At 40.8% G+C, this 15,403-nt stretch overlaps 1 protein-coding gene across 2 annotated transcripts in view; it reads right to left on the reverse strand.

Annotated features, from left to right (window-relative positions):
• Nucleotides 1-15,403, reverse strand: part of CDH22 (cadherin 22) — a 543,365-nt gene that overhangs the window by 181,189 nt on the left and 346,773 nt on the right. For both annotated transcript variants that reach the window (XM_077251703.1, XM_077251704.1), the window contains exon 2: nucleotides 7,158-8,660. In XM_077251703.1, the coding sequence (XP_077107818.1) occupies nucleotides 7,158-7,343 (186 nt within the window). In that variant the 5' untranslated portion in view covers nucleotides 7,344-8,660. The remainder of the gene's footprint in view (nucleotides 1-7,157; nucleotides 8,661-15,403) is intronic.

A 15,403-nucleotide genomic window follows, 5' to 3' on the forward strand; every position in this document is an offset into this window, starting at 1 on the left:
TGTTTTACACGGGCTGTAGCTGGTATTATAGCTCAGTCCCATTCACTTGCCAATGGTATAGACATCTTATGATATGCCTCTGAACTAGTTTTCATATTCTGATTATGCTCTGTCTTGGCTATTGTGGAAGAATTTATCAAAGCTAGTGGAAATAAATCATAATGGGACAATTGCCCATAGTAAGAAATCAGATCCAGTTCTAATTTTCCAGAGATCCTTGAAGAATGGGCAACAAAACTGAGTTGGTTGCTTTGGCCAACTCCTTGACTTCTCTCTGATACTTCTTTAGACAAATCTTCTTCATTACATGGTGACTAAAATTAGACCAAGTATATATACTCCTCAACATTGAGATAGCAACACAAAAAAGGAAAATGTCTTGGAATTATGGAAATCTCAGGATGGATAGATATGTTAATCACATGCTAATGGTAAAAATATTGAAACTAAATTTTCAAAACATCTCGATTTATTCAGTATTGATACCTGCACTTATACGCCTTGGCTGCAATCAATGAGGTTATTAATGGTTGTCTGAAGAATGTTCTGCCGTGATGTTTGTACCTGGGCAAATCATCAACATCAGCTGCTAGCAGCTACCTTTGCAATTGTTGCCGAATGGTGTCCAAGATTTGTCTTCGATAGGAGGTAAGTCGTGAGACGCTACACCCTATGGTAGCATGTTTAGGCCACACAGGCTGCTCACAGTAGAAAGAACAACATGTGGTCTGCCATTGTTATGTTGAAAAATGGTTCTTGGGACACATTGAAGAAATAGCCGTATCACTGGTTCCATGTTTGATACTGCAACATCCAGCTACTGGCCTTCCATTGACCTTGTGCCACCATACTCAAAGGTTATCATGGTGCCGAACAAGATGACAGTCTATCCTCTTTAGCGATGAATCTTGATTTTGTCCTTGACGCAATGGTAGCTGCATATTGGACTAGAGATGTGGGCCAAGTCATGAAGAGGCCTTTATGGTTGAATGTCACACCGGTCCATCTCCCAGCATTATAGTGTGGGATGGCATAATGTATGGTTGCTGGACTCCTGTAGTCTTCATTCTATGTACTATAACATATTGATGTTACATTAATATGGTTGTTGAACCAGTGATATGGCTATTAATCTAAAGTATGCCAAGAGCATATTGGATTAATAATGGATAGGTGTCTTATTGCATCTCTCCATTGTTAACCAGGCTTAATGTCACCTTACAATAGCAAGGTAACATTAACCCCTTATTACCTTATACCCCACCGCTACCGAGGGGTGGGAAGAGAGTGGCTAAGTGCCAGAATAGGCGCAACTTACAGATGTGCCTTTTCTGGGGTGGCTGGGGGCAGGTGTTTTTAGCCGGGGGGGGGGGGGAATAACCATGATCCCTCTCTAGGCTATTAATATCTGCCCTCAGTCACTGGCTTTCCCACTCTGGCGGGGAAAATTGCGCGGGAGCCCACACCAGTTTTTTCCGTGATTTAACCCCTTATTTTAACACCTAGAGCTCCAAAATTTTGAACACACAAACTGCTAACATTATTAGTGAGGAATATGTAAAAATCTAACGGATATGAAATGGTTTACTGTATGTAAACCATGCCTCATATCCTGTCGGGTTTGGTGAGGAGTTAGCAAAAGCCGGAAATTCAATTACCGGCTTTTATGCTATCTAGCTCTGTATTAAATATAAATATATATATATATATATATATATATATATATATATATATATATATATATATATATGTGTGTGTGTGTGTGTCAATGACATATATACTGTATATATACCTATTTTGTGTGTAGATATTTATTTTATCTATTCTATTCTATTCTAACCTGTCAGTGTGATTTTACTGTACACAGCACTGAATTACCGGCTTTTCTATAGGACAAGTCACACGCATGGTCCGTGTGTAATCAGTAATTTTCTCGCACCCATAGACTTTCATTGGCGGATTTTTGGAGGAATACGCTGACAATCGCAGCATGCTGCAATTTTCTCTGCCCGTTATATACGGCAGACAAATATACGGCTGATGGAAGCTGCCCCATAGAGAAACATTGGTCCGAGTGCAATGCGTTGTTTTTGCGCCTCTCCCTCGTCCATATTTCTCTCTAGTGTGACCCCGGTCTTAGGCTGGTTTTTAAGGCTGGTTTCACACTTGCGTGTGGCTGGTTTGCTTATGGCTGCGTAGTTCCTCCCTTAAGATCCACCTACGCTCCGCCTACTTCCGCATGCATCCTGCATTGTCCTGTGTACCTATCTTTAACATTGGGTTGTATGCAAATGCGTCTGCATGCGGCATTTTGACATGCCCGCCGACCACATGGGAACTCGTACAACGCATGTCCCTGTGTACCCAATGTTAAAGATAGGTACGCAGGATGACACAGGACGCATGCGGAAGTAGACATGGCATAGGCGGCGCTTAAGGGAGGAACTACGCAGCCATACGCAGACCAGCCACACACAAGTGTGAACTTAGCCTTATGTTGCCTATGAAGATGATCTTAACTTTAGGTGAGGACTGGAGCCTAAATGTCAAATTATATTATGTGAATAAATAAATGAGTGCTCCTTAGCATATCATGACTGTGGAAATAAAGGATTTTAGTGCATATGCTTCAATTTTTAGTGCATATACAATGAATAATTCATTGAAAATCCCATTTTTCAAACTGCTAGCTGGTATAAGCATATTCATGTGGTAATCCTCCCAATGTAATAAATTACATTAACTCCTTATACTCTCTCATGAGTAATTTATTAAAGGGGAGTATTAAAGGGGAATTTGCTTTATTGTCATTATGTTGGGAATGGTTACTTATTCCCTACTATAAATTAAAGAGGTCCTTTCACAAAATTTTTCATGTTGAATTGGACACATGCTGTAACACTGACTGCACAACAGAATAAAACACTTCTATATGTTTTTGATTTCACCTCTCCATTTTGAAGATATAACATTGAAAGTATTTGGCACCTCATGAGTTAACTTTTGTTAAGTTCAAATGAGTCTTATCAGATATACAGGGAAAAGAAGTACACGTCCATATTAAAAACACTCACTTGAACTTAAAGGAGTTGTCCACAACAAGACAACCCTTTCTTGATCTAAATGTTTGGCCCAGATAAAATAAAAAACCTTATACTCCCCTCTTGTGCTGGCGCTGTTCCAGTGATGATGACACTCATGTTCCTGGGACTCTCATGCTGTGGCTGTGACACGTGAGCCCGGTGCCCAATCAGCGCTGATGTCAGTGTCCCCGCCTTCTGTCGAATTGAACCTGAAGAGGAAGTTAGGGCTGTCATTGGTCTCTGACTTCCTCTTCATGTTCAATACGACAAAAGGTGGGGACACTGACATCAGTGCTGATTGGGCACCGGGCTCATGTGTCACAGCAACAGCATGAGAGTCCCGGGAGAGCCAGTGCCGACACCACTGGAATGGCGCAAGCACAGGAGGTGAGTTTTAACAGAGCTGAGTGTGGGGTATAACAAGGGGTTGTCCAAGTACTGTACAACTACTTTAACTAAATTTACTTCATTAGGTGACAAATATTTTGATTGCTAATATCTCCGCAATGAAGAGCCGAAATGAAAAACAAACCAAAAATTTGGTGAAAGGTCCAAATGCAATCTTGTATTGAAAATACCTCCTTATCCAGATAAATGATTACTCACAGTCTATTGGGGCCTACCAGTAATGGAAGAGGAGGATGTGCAGTAAACACATAACCCTTCAGTGCTACGTCTTCTTGCTATTGGTGAGTGCATACTCTGGACATGCACACTCCACTCAGCCAACCAAGAAGGACATTTGAGTAAATGGGGAACAAGAAGAATGAAAATAATGGATTTGAAGGTATATTACAAGCAGTATGCATACTTTCCATACTTCCATACTTTTTAATTTTTTGCTGTACCCGAGCTTATAAATAAAAATGAGACAACCCATGTAAAGAAAAAATATTGTTCACGTGCCCAGTGTACCAGTAATAATTTTCTATTAAGTAAAAGGTTGGGTAATCCAAGAGGAATATGGAGGAGGCGAGATACTTGACATGACTTGACATGCTGCTTTGTGCTGTAGAGCTAAGGAGATGAGTCTCTACAGTCATTAGACAATGGTATTGCACTTAGCAAATGACCCTGTAGCTCCATGCATAGAGTAATAATTATGTGCATGGTTTTACAATGATTACTTAGTAAGGTTGAGAAGAAAATCAGGTTAGATGGATACTAATGGCTACCTTAGCCTCAATGAATGAAGTCTACTATAGATAATAGTAAAAGTATGGTTTTAACATATAATAAGGATAAATTAGTGGCATCTCAGGTTGATTGGTCTATGTTGTATAAGACACACATGGCTTCTCTTTAGCACATTGAAGGCTATGCTACATGTAAGGCTGGTCTTATGGTCACACAGGGTACATCACCGATCGCTGCTGACGGGAGTGCAACAGGTTCTAATGGCACTTGAGGCTTATGGCCCTGATCACAAACTTGATGCCCTAAACCTATGGTAAGGCAGATGCATGAGATTGAACTACATTCCTTACTTTATTGATTGGGGAGTATTTGAAAGTATTATTTAAGCACATAAGGCTAAGTTTTCACGGTCAGTATTGGCTGCGGATTGGATTCTGCATGCAGCCGCAGCGTCCAATCCGCAGCGGCCAGATGTTACAGCATGGTGGAGGGGATTTCATGAAATTCCATCTCCACTATGCGCGCATGGATGCCTCCGGCTTCCATGCGTAACCGGACATGCGGTGCGTCTTTCCAGACCGCAGCATGTTAATTTATCTTGTGGAGAGGCTCAGGCTCCGCAGAATATATATCACCATCCTATGTATAAGATGTGGTTATTCAGCATGGTTCAATGAACACATGCAGATTCACCACACGTACAAAAGGGGGCAGCGGTTTGGATGGAGCTGCGTCCAAAGTGCTGCCAAAACTGACCGTGGAAACATAGCCTAATGGTAACTGTAATGAAGCTGCATCTATAGAATAGTACTCAGAGTAGAGATCATCCAGAGATGGTAGGTAAGTAATAAACTTGACTTTTATTCTTATAGATTAAAAGCAGGAAAGTGCAAGCAAATCCACAGTGTTTAGCGGAACCTACACGTTTCGGCATAATGACTTATTCATGGCATAAAGGAGTACGTTCTGCTAAACTCTGTGGATTTGTCAGCACTTTCCTGCTTTTAATCTATAAGAATAAAGGTTAAGTTCTGTACTGACGTACCTACCATCTCTGGATGATCTCTTCTCTGATGCTCTTCTTGCCTCAGCCCTGACCGGGGCGTCTCCATGCGATGCTTCTCTGCCACGGTCGGAGGTGTTCATTATGCAGGTGAGCGATCTCTCCTTCCCTATGTACGAGATTAGTGTTTTTGCAGAGTTTGAGACATTTATTTTGGTTTCTTAATAGGAACCTGTCATGCTGAAAATGGTAACTGATCTGCAGGCAGGATGTTATAGAGCAGGAAGAGCTGATGAGATTGATACACATTATTGTGGGAAACGTTTCAGTAAAACTTACATTTTGTCCATTGAAATCCCTGGTTTTCATATACATACCAGTCCAGTGGGTGGGCCTATTCAGTGATTGACAGTCTTCCCTGTATGACTGTGCATGTAGATATAAATGTCACCTATAGGACCGCCCACTGGACTCATGTGCATTCAAACACCAGGGATATTAATTAAGAAAACACAATTTATATTGACTCTTTTTCCAAAAAACTTGTTTATCATTTTGCTCAATTTCTCCTTTTCTACACCATGTCATCCACAGATAAGACCACCTGTACCAGGTGACAGGTTCCCTTTAAGAAGTCAGCGAGACCGGTCCTGGTGCTGACATTCCATTAGACAGCTAGCAGTAGAAATCTCCTGCCACATGCAAACATTTTTCTATAAACTAGCAAGACCTCAATAATGTAAGCAGAAGAACTAAGGCATATGTTCATGACTTGAGCAAACTTTGATGCTCTGTACACACTCGCATTTGTTCTTTTCCATCATATTTTCCTATATATATACAGTATCTTTTTCTACTAGTAAAACATCTCTTCCCGCATTCGAACAGCTGTTGTCCTTGAGATTAGAGCTTAGACACCACAATATCTTACCAAACTCTCTTTGATAATCTCTTGCTGATAAAACAGTGATTTTTCTAAAAACTACAGAAAAAGGCAGAGAAAGAGACACATCACTGGAATCAGTGTCTCTGTTTTTTTGTCTCGACTTATGCTGATCTTAGATTAGACAGCAAAAACCTAGTGACAGATTCCTTATAATTCAGAAATAGAATATGCTATTTTAGTATTCACAACTATGTTGCCTTTTGATCTAGACTCTCTCTATCCTCCTGCATAAATTACCTATGCAAAAAAAGGAGCAATTTTATTGTTAGGACCTTGCCTAGACCTAAAACAAATGCTCAAGTAAACTTTTTTTTTTTCAACTTCAGCATTGGGAAAACTCATACCTTATAATACAACTTTTCATTGTTGCTATTGATGTACAAAAATAACTTGAGAACTTGAAGAAAAAAAATAAAAATTGGAGTCCCATAGAAAATTGTTTGCAAGCACATGCCCTGGCCTTGGAGACCCAAATATCAGACGTTACCTGGTTGGCAGACAAACTTGTATAAATTGAATTTGTATATGAAATGTGACTTCAATGAAGAAAGGATTTAAAGGTGCACTTGATTGCAATGCAAATTCGCTAAGTAAATTTTCCAGACTTTGATGAAGAGGAAAGACGGCAACAAAAATCCATGAAATTGAAATGGAATAGATGATGTGAATATTCTCTCGCGCTTTCATGACTAGACCTCTATTACTCCTAGCAGCGTGATTACCCTGCGGTATAACGTGTCTCAGGTTTGCTCTCAAACCTCATCTCGTGAGCATGATCTCTCAGTGTTTGATTCGCCCACGTGTCCCCCTCAGGCTTTTGTCTCCGCTTGCTCTCCCCTAGGCTTTGACTTTTCCCTTGTGAGGACCTTCAGACACTGTGTCCTCCTTACGTTCTCTCCTTCAGGCACTGTTCTGTCAGTTTACCCTTTACAAGCAGCCCCCACCCAGGGCGCCTCTCAATCTGAAGAGCTGTCACACGTCTCCTTACCTTCCCCACGTATAGTGGTTCTGTCCCTGTATATTCCTCCACAACAAAGAACTGATTCCACACCCAGCCACGCTTCACCCGTCCAGACACCTCTAACGACAATCCTGTCTCCATGGAAACCATTCCCAAGAGCTTCGAGCTGCAGAAAATCAGCACCACAGTCCAGGCAAAGCCTTGTGCAGCCATCCCAAGTCCACAGGATCCTTGGGGCGTCACATCACGCAGGGGGCATAGGTACACAAGGAGTCGTAATGGCACAGGAGAACTTCATTCTTCTTTTACTAGTTTGTAGACATGCTCTCAAGACATTTTCCGAGTATGTTCAACCACTTGCTGACAAAAATAAGTCAACGATATCCCAGGGTGGACTAGGAGGCACCTACGTGCAAGTCAATGGACTGTTTAAGTAGGGTCAGTGTAACCTTCGATTATTATGCCGTGATTTATACTTTATCGGATCGTATAGGGTTCCACATGTATTGGATGACGTTTATACGAAGATGCAAACACACTTTATTCTCATCCAAAAATACCATGCTGGCTTCGGATACCATTGATTTTCTGCGGCACAGTGGAGATCTTCATTGTGCATTTGCGCCCACTAAGCACGTATGATCTCGAACTACAATACACCAATGATAATGAACTTATTCAGGTACTGTAATAAACTCGCACTTCAAGCTGTCTTTTGCTGTAGTGTAATGGACTTGAGTTCCTCTTTTGAACAGCTAAACCCAGCTGTTCTTTAATATAATGTTCCTCTATACAATACAATGCTGGAATATGCTGTGCAGTATTAAAAGACACTCAGCTGGTGTGTACAATACTTGGAGGTAATTAAGATATCTCAGGAAAACCAGATTGCATTAATATGGTAGGCACAGCTGTTTCGGAATATACCGTGATGCAAAATACAATTTAGTAGGATATATAATGGTTTCATATGGTGATATGTGAAACGCTGGACTATGCTACCATGTATGAAAAATTGTAGCCATAAAGAAATCTATATTAGGGGATATAGTCCTTTTTACCTACAGTGGATTGTTGCCAACATGGATATATATATAATACATAATAATATATATATTATGTAGCTATGCTGGTCATTGAAATGAAGGCTCAAAAACTGAGGATCCTTGACGTTGAAGGTAATGTGCCAAAAATCTTTAAAAAAATTGTTAGATGATGGGAATATCATCGGCCCGGGCTCATTTAGAACAAGGTGGGTCACTTTTTCAACTCTTAGTACACTGAAGTGAAAAGCATGTATGACTTGTCAAGCTTTGACTGTGTGGGTCGCTGTTGAAGTTTTCTGTTGAATCATCCAGTTTGCTTCCTTTTAAGCCGGTTTAGAACCGTGCCACGCGATGCTTGTCTCACTGTAGAGACGGAGACATCAATGTCCTTTTCATCTCGGCCCAAAAGAAGACAGCGGGAAGACCTGTCCGTGGTGCTGAACTTGTATTCATATGTTCTGGCAGCCGTTCAGCAGTCTGAGACCTGATGAGAGAAAGAAATACGGATATTTTGTCTGTGATATCATTTAGTTTGGGTCAGGAGACAACATCAGTTGAGGTTTCGTCACATCAGTTATAATTAAAATTCTGTAAATGTATATGAAGAAACATGCAATTCTTGTATCTACTGTTACTTTTATTACAAAAATGTTAATTGGATGTGACAATAAAAATATACAGATTTTTTATTCGACCAGCATAAAAATACATTTTTCACAAAAGATAATAAAACAAGTCCAGATGCTCACATTTAAACACATATGCCATACATTCTACATTTGTAGCGGCTGCTTTGTCGACCAAATAAAATATGTTAAGTGGGCAATATGGAGGGATTTTACGCCTCGCCGACAAGCACCCCATAAATGTCTAGGCTACTTGTAAGGAATACAAAAGTCATAGGTGGGTGATTGAATTACTGACCAGAATAAAAGGATTCCACCCAAAGGACCTATATACTTGATATACCCCTGTGAAAACAAACTTTATAGGAGCATAGAGGGGCAGACTTGTTAAAAGAGTTGTCCACTACTTGGAAAATGCCTTCTTAAATTATGTATTTCCCAGTGTAAAATAAAAATAACAAATACTCACCTGGCGCCATTTATGCAATGTGAGTGCTGCAGCCAATCAGCGGCTGCAAATAGGCTGCTTTGATAGCACTTCCCTCGGTCAAAGCTTGGACGTGAGACTTGCAGCTCATTGATGGCCACTGATTGGCTGCAGCGTTCACCTGGGAGAACAGTCTCCGATATTGCTGAATGACGTCGTTGTGGGAGTTGATTCTCTGTTCATTTTATTTTACACTGGAGAATATAGTATTTAAGAAGGGGTTTCCAAGTAATGGATTACCCCTGAAGGCTAAATGCACCAGAAGACAGGGCCATTTTGCACCAAAAAAAAGTCTTTTATGATTTGCACTATATTTATTATGTGTTTTTTATGTTTTCTGCAGATTGTCTGAAAAGTGGAGTTGCCTCACTTGTGTGGCCTAAATTAAACATTTTACACCAAAAAATGCAGGAAAATTTGTGTTCAAATTTTTGGCACAAATGTAAGCTAACGAATACGTGGTATGAACTTAGATTAGGCAAGCTATCGATGCACCCTAATTATTTAATAGCATTCACCACGTTGATAAAGTTGGTGCATTTTGCCTAGTCTAATGGTACATTTACACAAGCAGCATTCACACCATTACATGAGTGCAAATTCATGATGTACAAGACATATGGTGCTCATTTACCATCCTATTTACATAGGAGGAAGAACAAGAAGGGGGACAGAGCAATTGCTAATACAAGTGTCCTGTTCCCATACTGTGTTATGTCTGTCCATGTGCTGCCAGATTATTTTTTTGATGGCATAAATGATCCGACCAAACGACAAACATTCTGCTTGTTTTTTAAGCCATTATCATGTTATGCGGTCCATTGATAGGTAGCAAGTGTTCCTAGAAACGATCATTGGCTCATCAAAGTGCATCATTAGTTTGCAGTGTCTAAAAGTTAGACAGTATTAATAAATATGCCACAGAGTGTTTAATCCGACATATAACGTATAGTTTTGTCATATGCTCCCTTCCTAACTTTGATGCAGGCTCAGGAACTGAGCCCACATATTTGCCAAGAGATGATGGCTGTGTTATTCAACTATTTTCTGCCTCTTCACTTGGGGGTGTGCTGTTCTATCAGTTCACTAGCTCACCTTCAACGCAATCGCGGGACGTCGATGGGTTGCCATTACAGCTGGGTGTCTGCTAAAGGACTCCGTGATCATCATGACTATGCTCCTAAAAGTACCAGCAATAAGCTGGAGTTCATACAAAAGCGTGATTTATTTTACTATACACAGCGGTAGTCAGATTGCAGGTTCACATTCCCTGATGGGACTACAAAAGTCAGTAAAAAATCATATATGATCTATAAGTTTCCAATCAGGCATTTTTCCCCCAAAGAAATAAAAATATGTAAAAAGCTACAGATTTATGATATTGCTAGATTGGTAAAAGTCCGATCTAACAAAATAAAAAAATTAATTAACCCACTTGGTGAATGGCATAGTGAGAAAAAAAAAAAATTTCCAAACCTGAAAAAAATGCAATCAGAGGCGATAAAAACATCGTTTCTACCCCAAAACCACAACCACATCTGCATCCAAGACTTCTCCCATGCTTCCCTCATACTCTGGAACTCTCTACCACAACACATCAGACTCTCGCCTACCATAGAAACCTTCAAAATAACCTGAAGACCCACCTCTTCTGACAAGCCTACAGCCTGCAGTGATCCCCAACCTACTGAACCGCCGCACGACCAGCTCTACCCTCTCCTAGTGTATCCTCACCCATCCCCTGCAGACTGTGAGCCCTCGCGGGCAGAGTCCTCTCTACCTCTGTACTTGTGTGTGTCTTGTTTTTCTCATGTTTATTGTACTTGTCTATATTTGCCCCTTCCACGTGTAAAGCGCCATGGAATAAATGGCGATATACACTCACCGGCCACTTTATTAGGTACACCATGCTAGTAACGGGTTGGACCCCCTTTTGCCTTCAGAACTGCCTCAATTCTTCGTGGCATAGATTCAACAAGGTGCTGGAAGCATTCCTCAGAGATTTTGGTCCATATTGACATGATGGCATCACACAGTTGCCGCAGATTTGTCGGCTGCACATCCCAAAGATGCTCCATACAAGGCAGGATGGATCCATGCTTTCATGTTGTTTACGCCAAATTCTGACCCTACCATCCGAATGTCGCAGCAGAAATCGAGACTCATCAGACCAAGCAACGTTTTTCCAATCTTCTACTGTCCAATTTCGATGAGCTTGTACAAATTGTAGCCTCAGTTTCCTGTTCTTAGCTGAAAGGAGTGGTACCCGGTGTGGTCTTCTGCTGCTGTAGCCCATCTGCCTCAAAGTTCGACGCACTGTGCGTTCAGAGATGCTCTTAGGCCTACCTTGGTTGTAACGGGTGGCGATTTGAGTCACTGTTGCCTTTCTATCAGCTCGAACCAGTCTGCCCATTCTCCTCTGACCTCTGGCATCAACAAGGCATTTCCGCCCACAGAACTGCCGCTCACTGGATTTTTTTTCTTTTTCGGACCATTCTCTGTAAACCCTAGAGATGGTTGTGCGTGAAAATCCCAGTAGATCAGCAGTTTCTGAAATACTCAGACCAGCCCTTCTGGCACCAACAACCATGCCACGTTCAAAGGCACTCAAATCACCTTTCTTCCCCATACTGATGCTCGGTTTGAACTGCAGGAGATTGTCTTGACCATGTCTACATGCCTAAATGCACTGAGTTGCCGCCATGTGATTGGCTGATTAGAAATTAAGTGTTAACAAGAAGTTGGACAGGTGTACCTAATAAAGTGGCCAGTGAGTGTATAAATGTATAATAATAATAATAAAATGGTATTAATAAAAACGTCTGCTCAGAGTGCAAACACCAGCCCTCACAAAGCCCCATAACCAGAAAAATGAAAACGTCACGGGTCTTGGAAAATGGTGACAAACATAAAAAAGAATGTCACCACTTTAATAAAAAGTAAACCATGTACGTTTTGTATCACTGTAATCGTACTGACCTGGAGAATCACATTTGAAGGTCATTTTTACCATATAATGAAGGCTGTAAAAAAACAAAAACAATTGCAGAGGTTTTTTTCGTAGTTTTGCCACACTTGGAATTTTTCCCCCACTTTTCAGAACATGGAATGGTGTCATTCAGAAGTACCCGGCTAGTCTTCCTGCTGCTCCCGATGTCTGTGAACCAGGTAGATGGAATGCCCCCCTCAGAGCCACCGAGCTCACTGATTGGCTGCTTCGCTGTCAATATGACGTCAGTGCCGAAGCCAAAGCCATACACCGGGAGCAACGACAAGACTCACAGATGGACCCCGAGGAAGGTGACTACTGAGCGGTTTGTTTCTGTAGTGTAACATGTGGTCGGGGATTAACGTTTGCTGAAAATGAAAAATCTCTTTAAGGCTACGTTCAGATTTGCGGCTAGCGCCGCAGCGTCGGGCGCCGCAGCGGCGCCGCATGCGTCATGCGCCCCTATATTTAACATGGGGGCGCATGGACATGCGGCGCACTTGCGTTTTGCGCCGCATGCGTCGCTGCGGTGCCCGCGTCGGGGCGCAGAGGACGCAGCAAGTTGCATTTTTGCTGCGTCCAAATTCAATGAAAAAAACGACGCATGCGGCGCAAAACGCAGCGTTGTGCATGCGTTTTGCTGCGTTTTTGTTTGCGTTGTGCGCTGCGGCGCCGACGCTGCGGCGCACAACGCAAATGTGAACGTAGCCTAAGTGGCTTTCTAGGTGCGCAAAAACATAATAATGACAGCAGGTTCGACATTTGGAGCCCAATATCAGTTCTGAGAATCGAGGGAAGGTCTCAACTATATTTTACTTGTGTTTTGCCCTTATCTACAAAGTCGGTGGACTGGAGTGCTGCGGTGCAGGGAAATATTGTAGAGCTGGTATTACAGCTTCATTCCGAGTATTAGCGGAGGACCCCATCGTCATTCCCCCATCCATCAGGCAGTGATAACATATGCTAGTGATATGCAATCACTCCTAGGAGAAAACCCTTTTAAAGATGTATTAAATTGGAATATTACAGTTTTTAGAACTGTGACACTATACATTAATAGCATATTATAATAAAACAGCAGCAATTTAGGTAAGTATAAAATGTAAGTTATGTATAAGGTTACTTCTTCAAGGAGTTTTCATTCATTATCTATCCAGCAGTAGCATCTTTAGTACACGCACCTGCTGTTCAGTCATGTTCTATCTCCCCAATGTAGACCTGGATAGATATTCTAGGTAATTCAATTAACTCCTCATATGCACTAACAATATAAAATGGCATGGAATTGCAGATACCATGTTTCTCTGCATTACTATTCCTCTAAGCCTAATTGTACTGTAGATGCAATACTCTATGTTTGGCTGAGCTCTACTGTACATCATGTTGACAATAAAAATTACATCCCAGTCTCTGTTTCACACAGACTCCTGTCAGAATGACTGCGAGTCAATGATCAGGACAAATTGAATACATCCAGACCGTATCAATATTTATTTCATTCCACAAATGGGGATGACGTGTGGCAACCCGACAAAATAAAAGATTGACTAACTCTCTATTGAACCTAGTTAAATGGAATTCATGAGGATGGAAGCTCAAAGTCAAATACCCTAACACGCAAACACACACAAACACCCTACACTAACACACACCCTACAGTAACACACACCCTACAGTAACACACACCCTACAGTAACACACACCCTACAGTAACACACACAATGCACACACTATACTATATGAAAATATAGATCCGAGCACAACTTGTATAATGAATTACTGACAACAAACAAAAACATTCAGTGTGTCAGTATGACAAAAAACTCCCATAAACATACAAAAAATTCGAAAAATGGAGTCAAGAGAAATGTCCAATGAAAAAGAAAATAATGTATTAAATATAGTTAAACAAGCATCAATGTATATAGATAGACTGTGACATACATTTCAAATGAGTATCAGAAAAATGAAGGACACCGGTAAAAACTGTCCAAAGAACAACACTGATAAATATGGATATTCGACCAGAGGAATCCAGTTCTTTGAAAAAAAATAGACCATGAAATAAAGCGTGAAACATTTTTAGATTAGAGAATTGCTATTTATTCCAGTTCTAGAAAGCTTTTACCATAAATGTGGATCCAAATGGAAGCTTCACATTAAGTTTCATTCTTTTTTTTGTAAGTCCAATGCATAATCCTCTATTTTTGTTACAATACTAATAGTGTAGTGTGACATGTAAATTTATTGGTACGTTTTCTAGGTCAGTAGATAGTATTATTTGACGAATTGAAAAACATCAAGTGGTAAGCCAGTACAATCAGGCTAGCCAGCTCTGGAGACACGATCATTATTGGTTACTGGTGAGGATGAGAAACTGGGGAATTGTGGTTGTACCGCAGATATTTACACTTCTGTTTCCTTCTCGTAGAAAGTAATAAGGAGCGGAAGAATACAATGTATTCCATATTGGAACTAGAAAACATACATTTTTAATTGAAATATTAAAATAGTCATTTAGTTATATAATACTCTATGTACTGTTGGTGCCATATGAATTCAGTTAACTGGGTAATCAGACATTACCTTTTTTTGCCTAAGGCTGCTTAACACTGTTAAAGGGAATCTGTCAGCAGGTTTTTGCTATGTAATGGGCCAGCATCATGAGGTAGGAGCTGAGAAACTAATTTCAGCAATGTGTCAGTTATTACGCTTTATGCTGTTGTCTTAATACGAAGAGTGTTTTATCCCCAGGAGATTGTCACTACCTGGGTTGCTCACTTAAGACCTGGTCCAACCATAACCCCAGCACTGATTAGCAGATTATTGTCAATAGACAATGTACACAGAAAGTTGTCATTTTGGCAGAATTAGCTTTCTGAGCTCTGCTTTATGCTACATCTAAGAACTCTGATTGTAAGACAGCTGCTGCACCCAGTAAACTAAGTGATACATCATTGGAATCAGGGTCTGTTTTACTATATTATGCTGCTCTCAGATGAGGTAGCAAAAACCTGTTGACAGATTCCCTTAAAACAGCTTTCCTACAGTAACAATCTACCAACGTACTTATTCTCCACAAGGTAGTTTATAGACTGGTCATTATTTGGGCACCGGACTTGAAA

This window comes from Ranitomeya variabilis, chromosome 4 (assembly GCF_051348905.1).
Source record: "Ranitomeya variabilis isolate aRanVar5 chromosome 4, aRanVar5.hap1, whole genome shotgun sequence".
NCBI classification, from domain to species: domain Eukaryota; kingdom Metazoa; phylum Chordata; class Amphibia; order Anura; family Dendrobatidae; genus Ranitomeya; species Ranitomeya variabilis.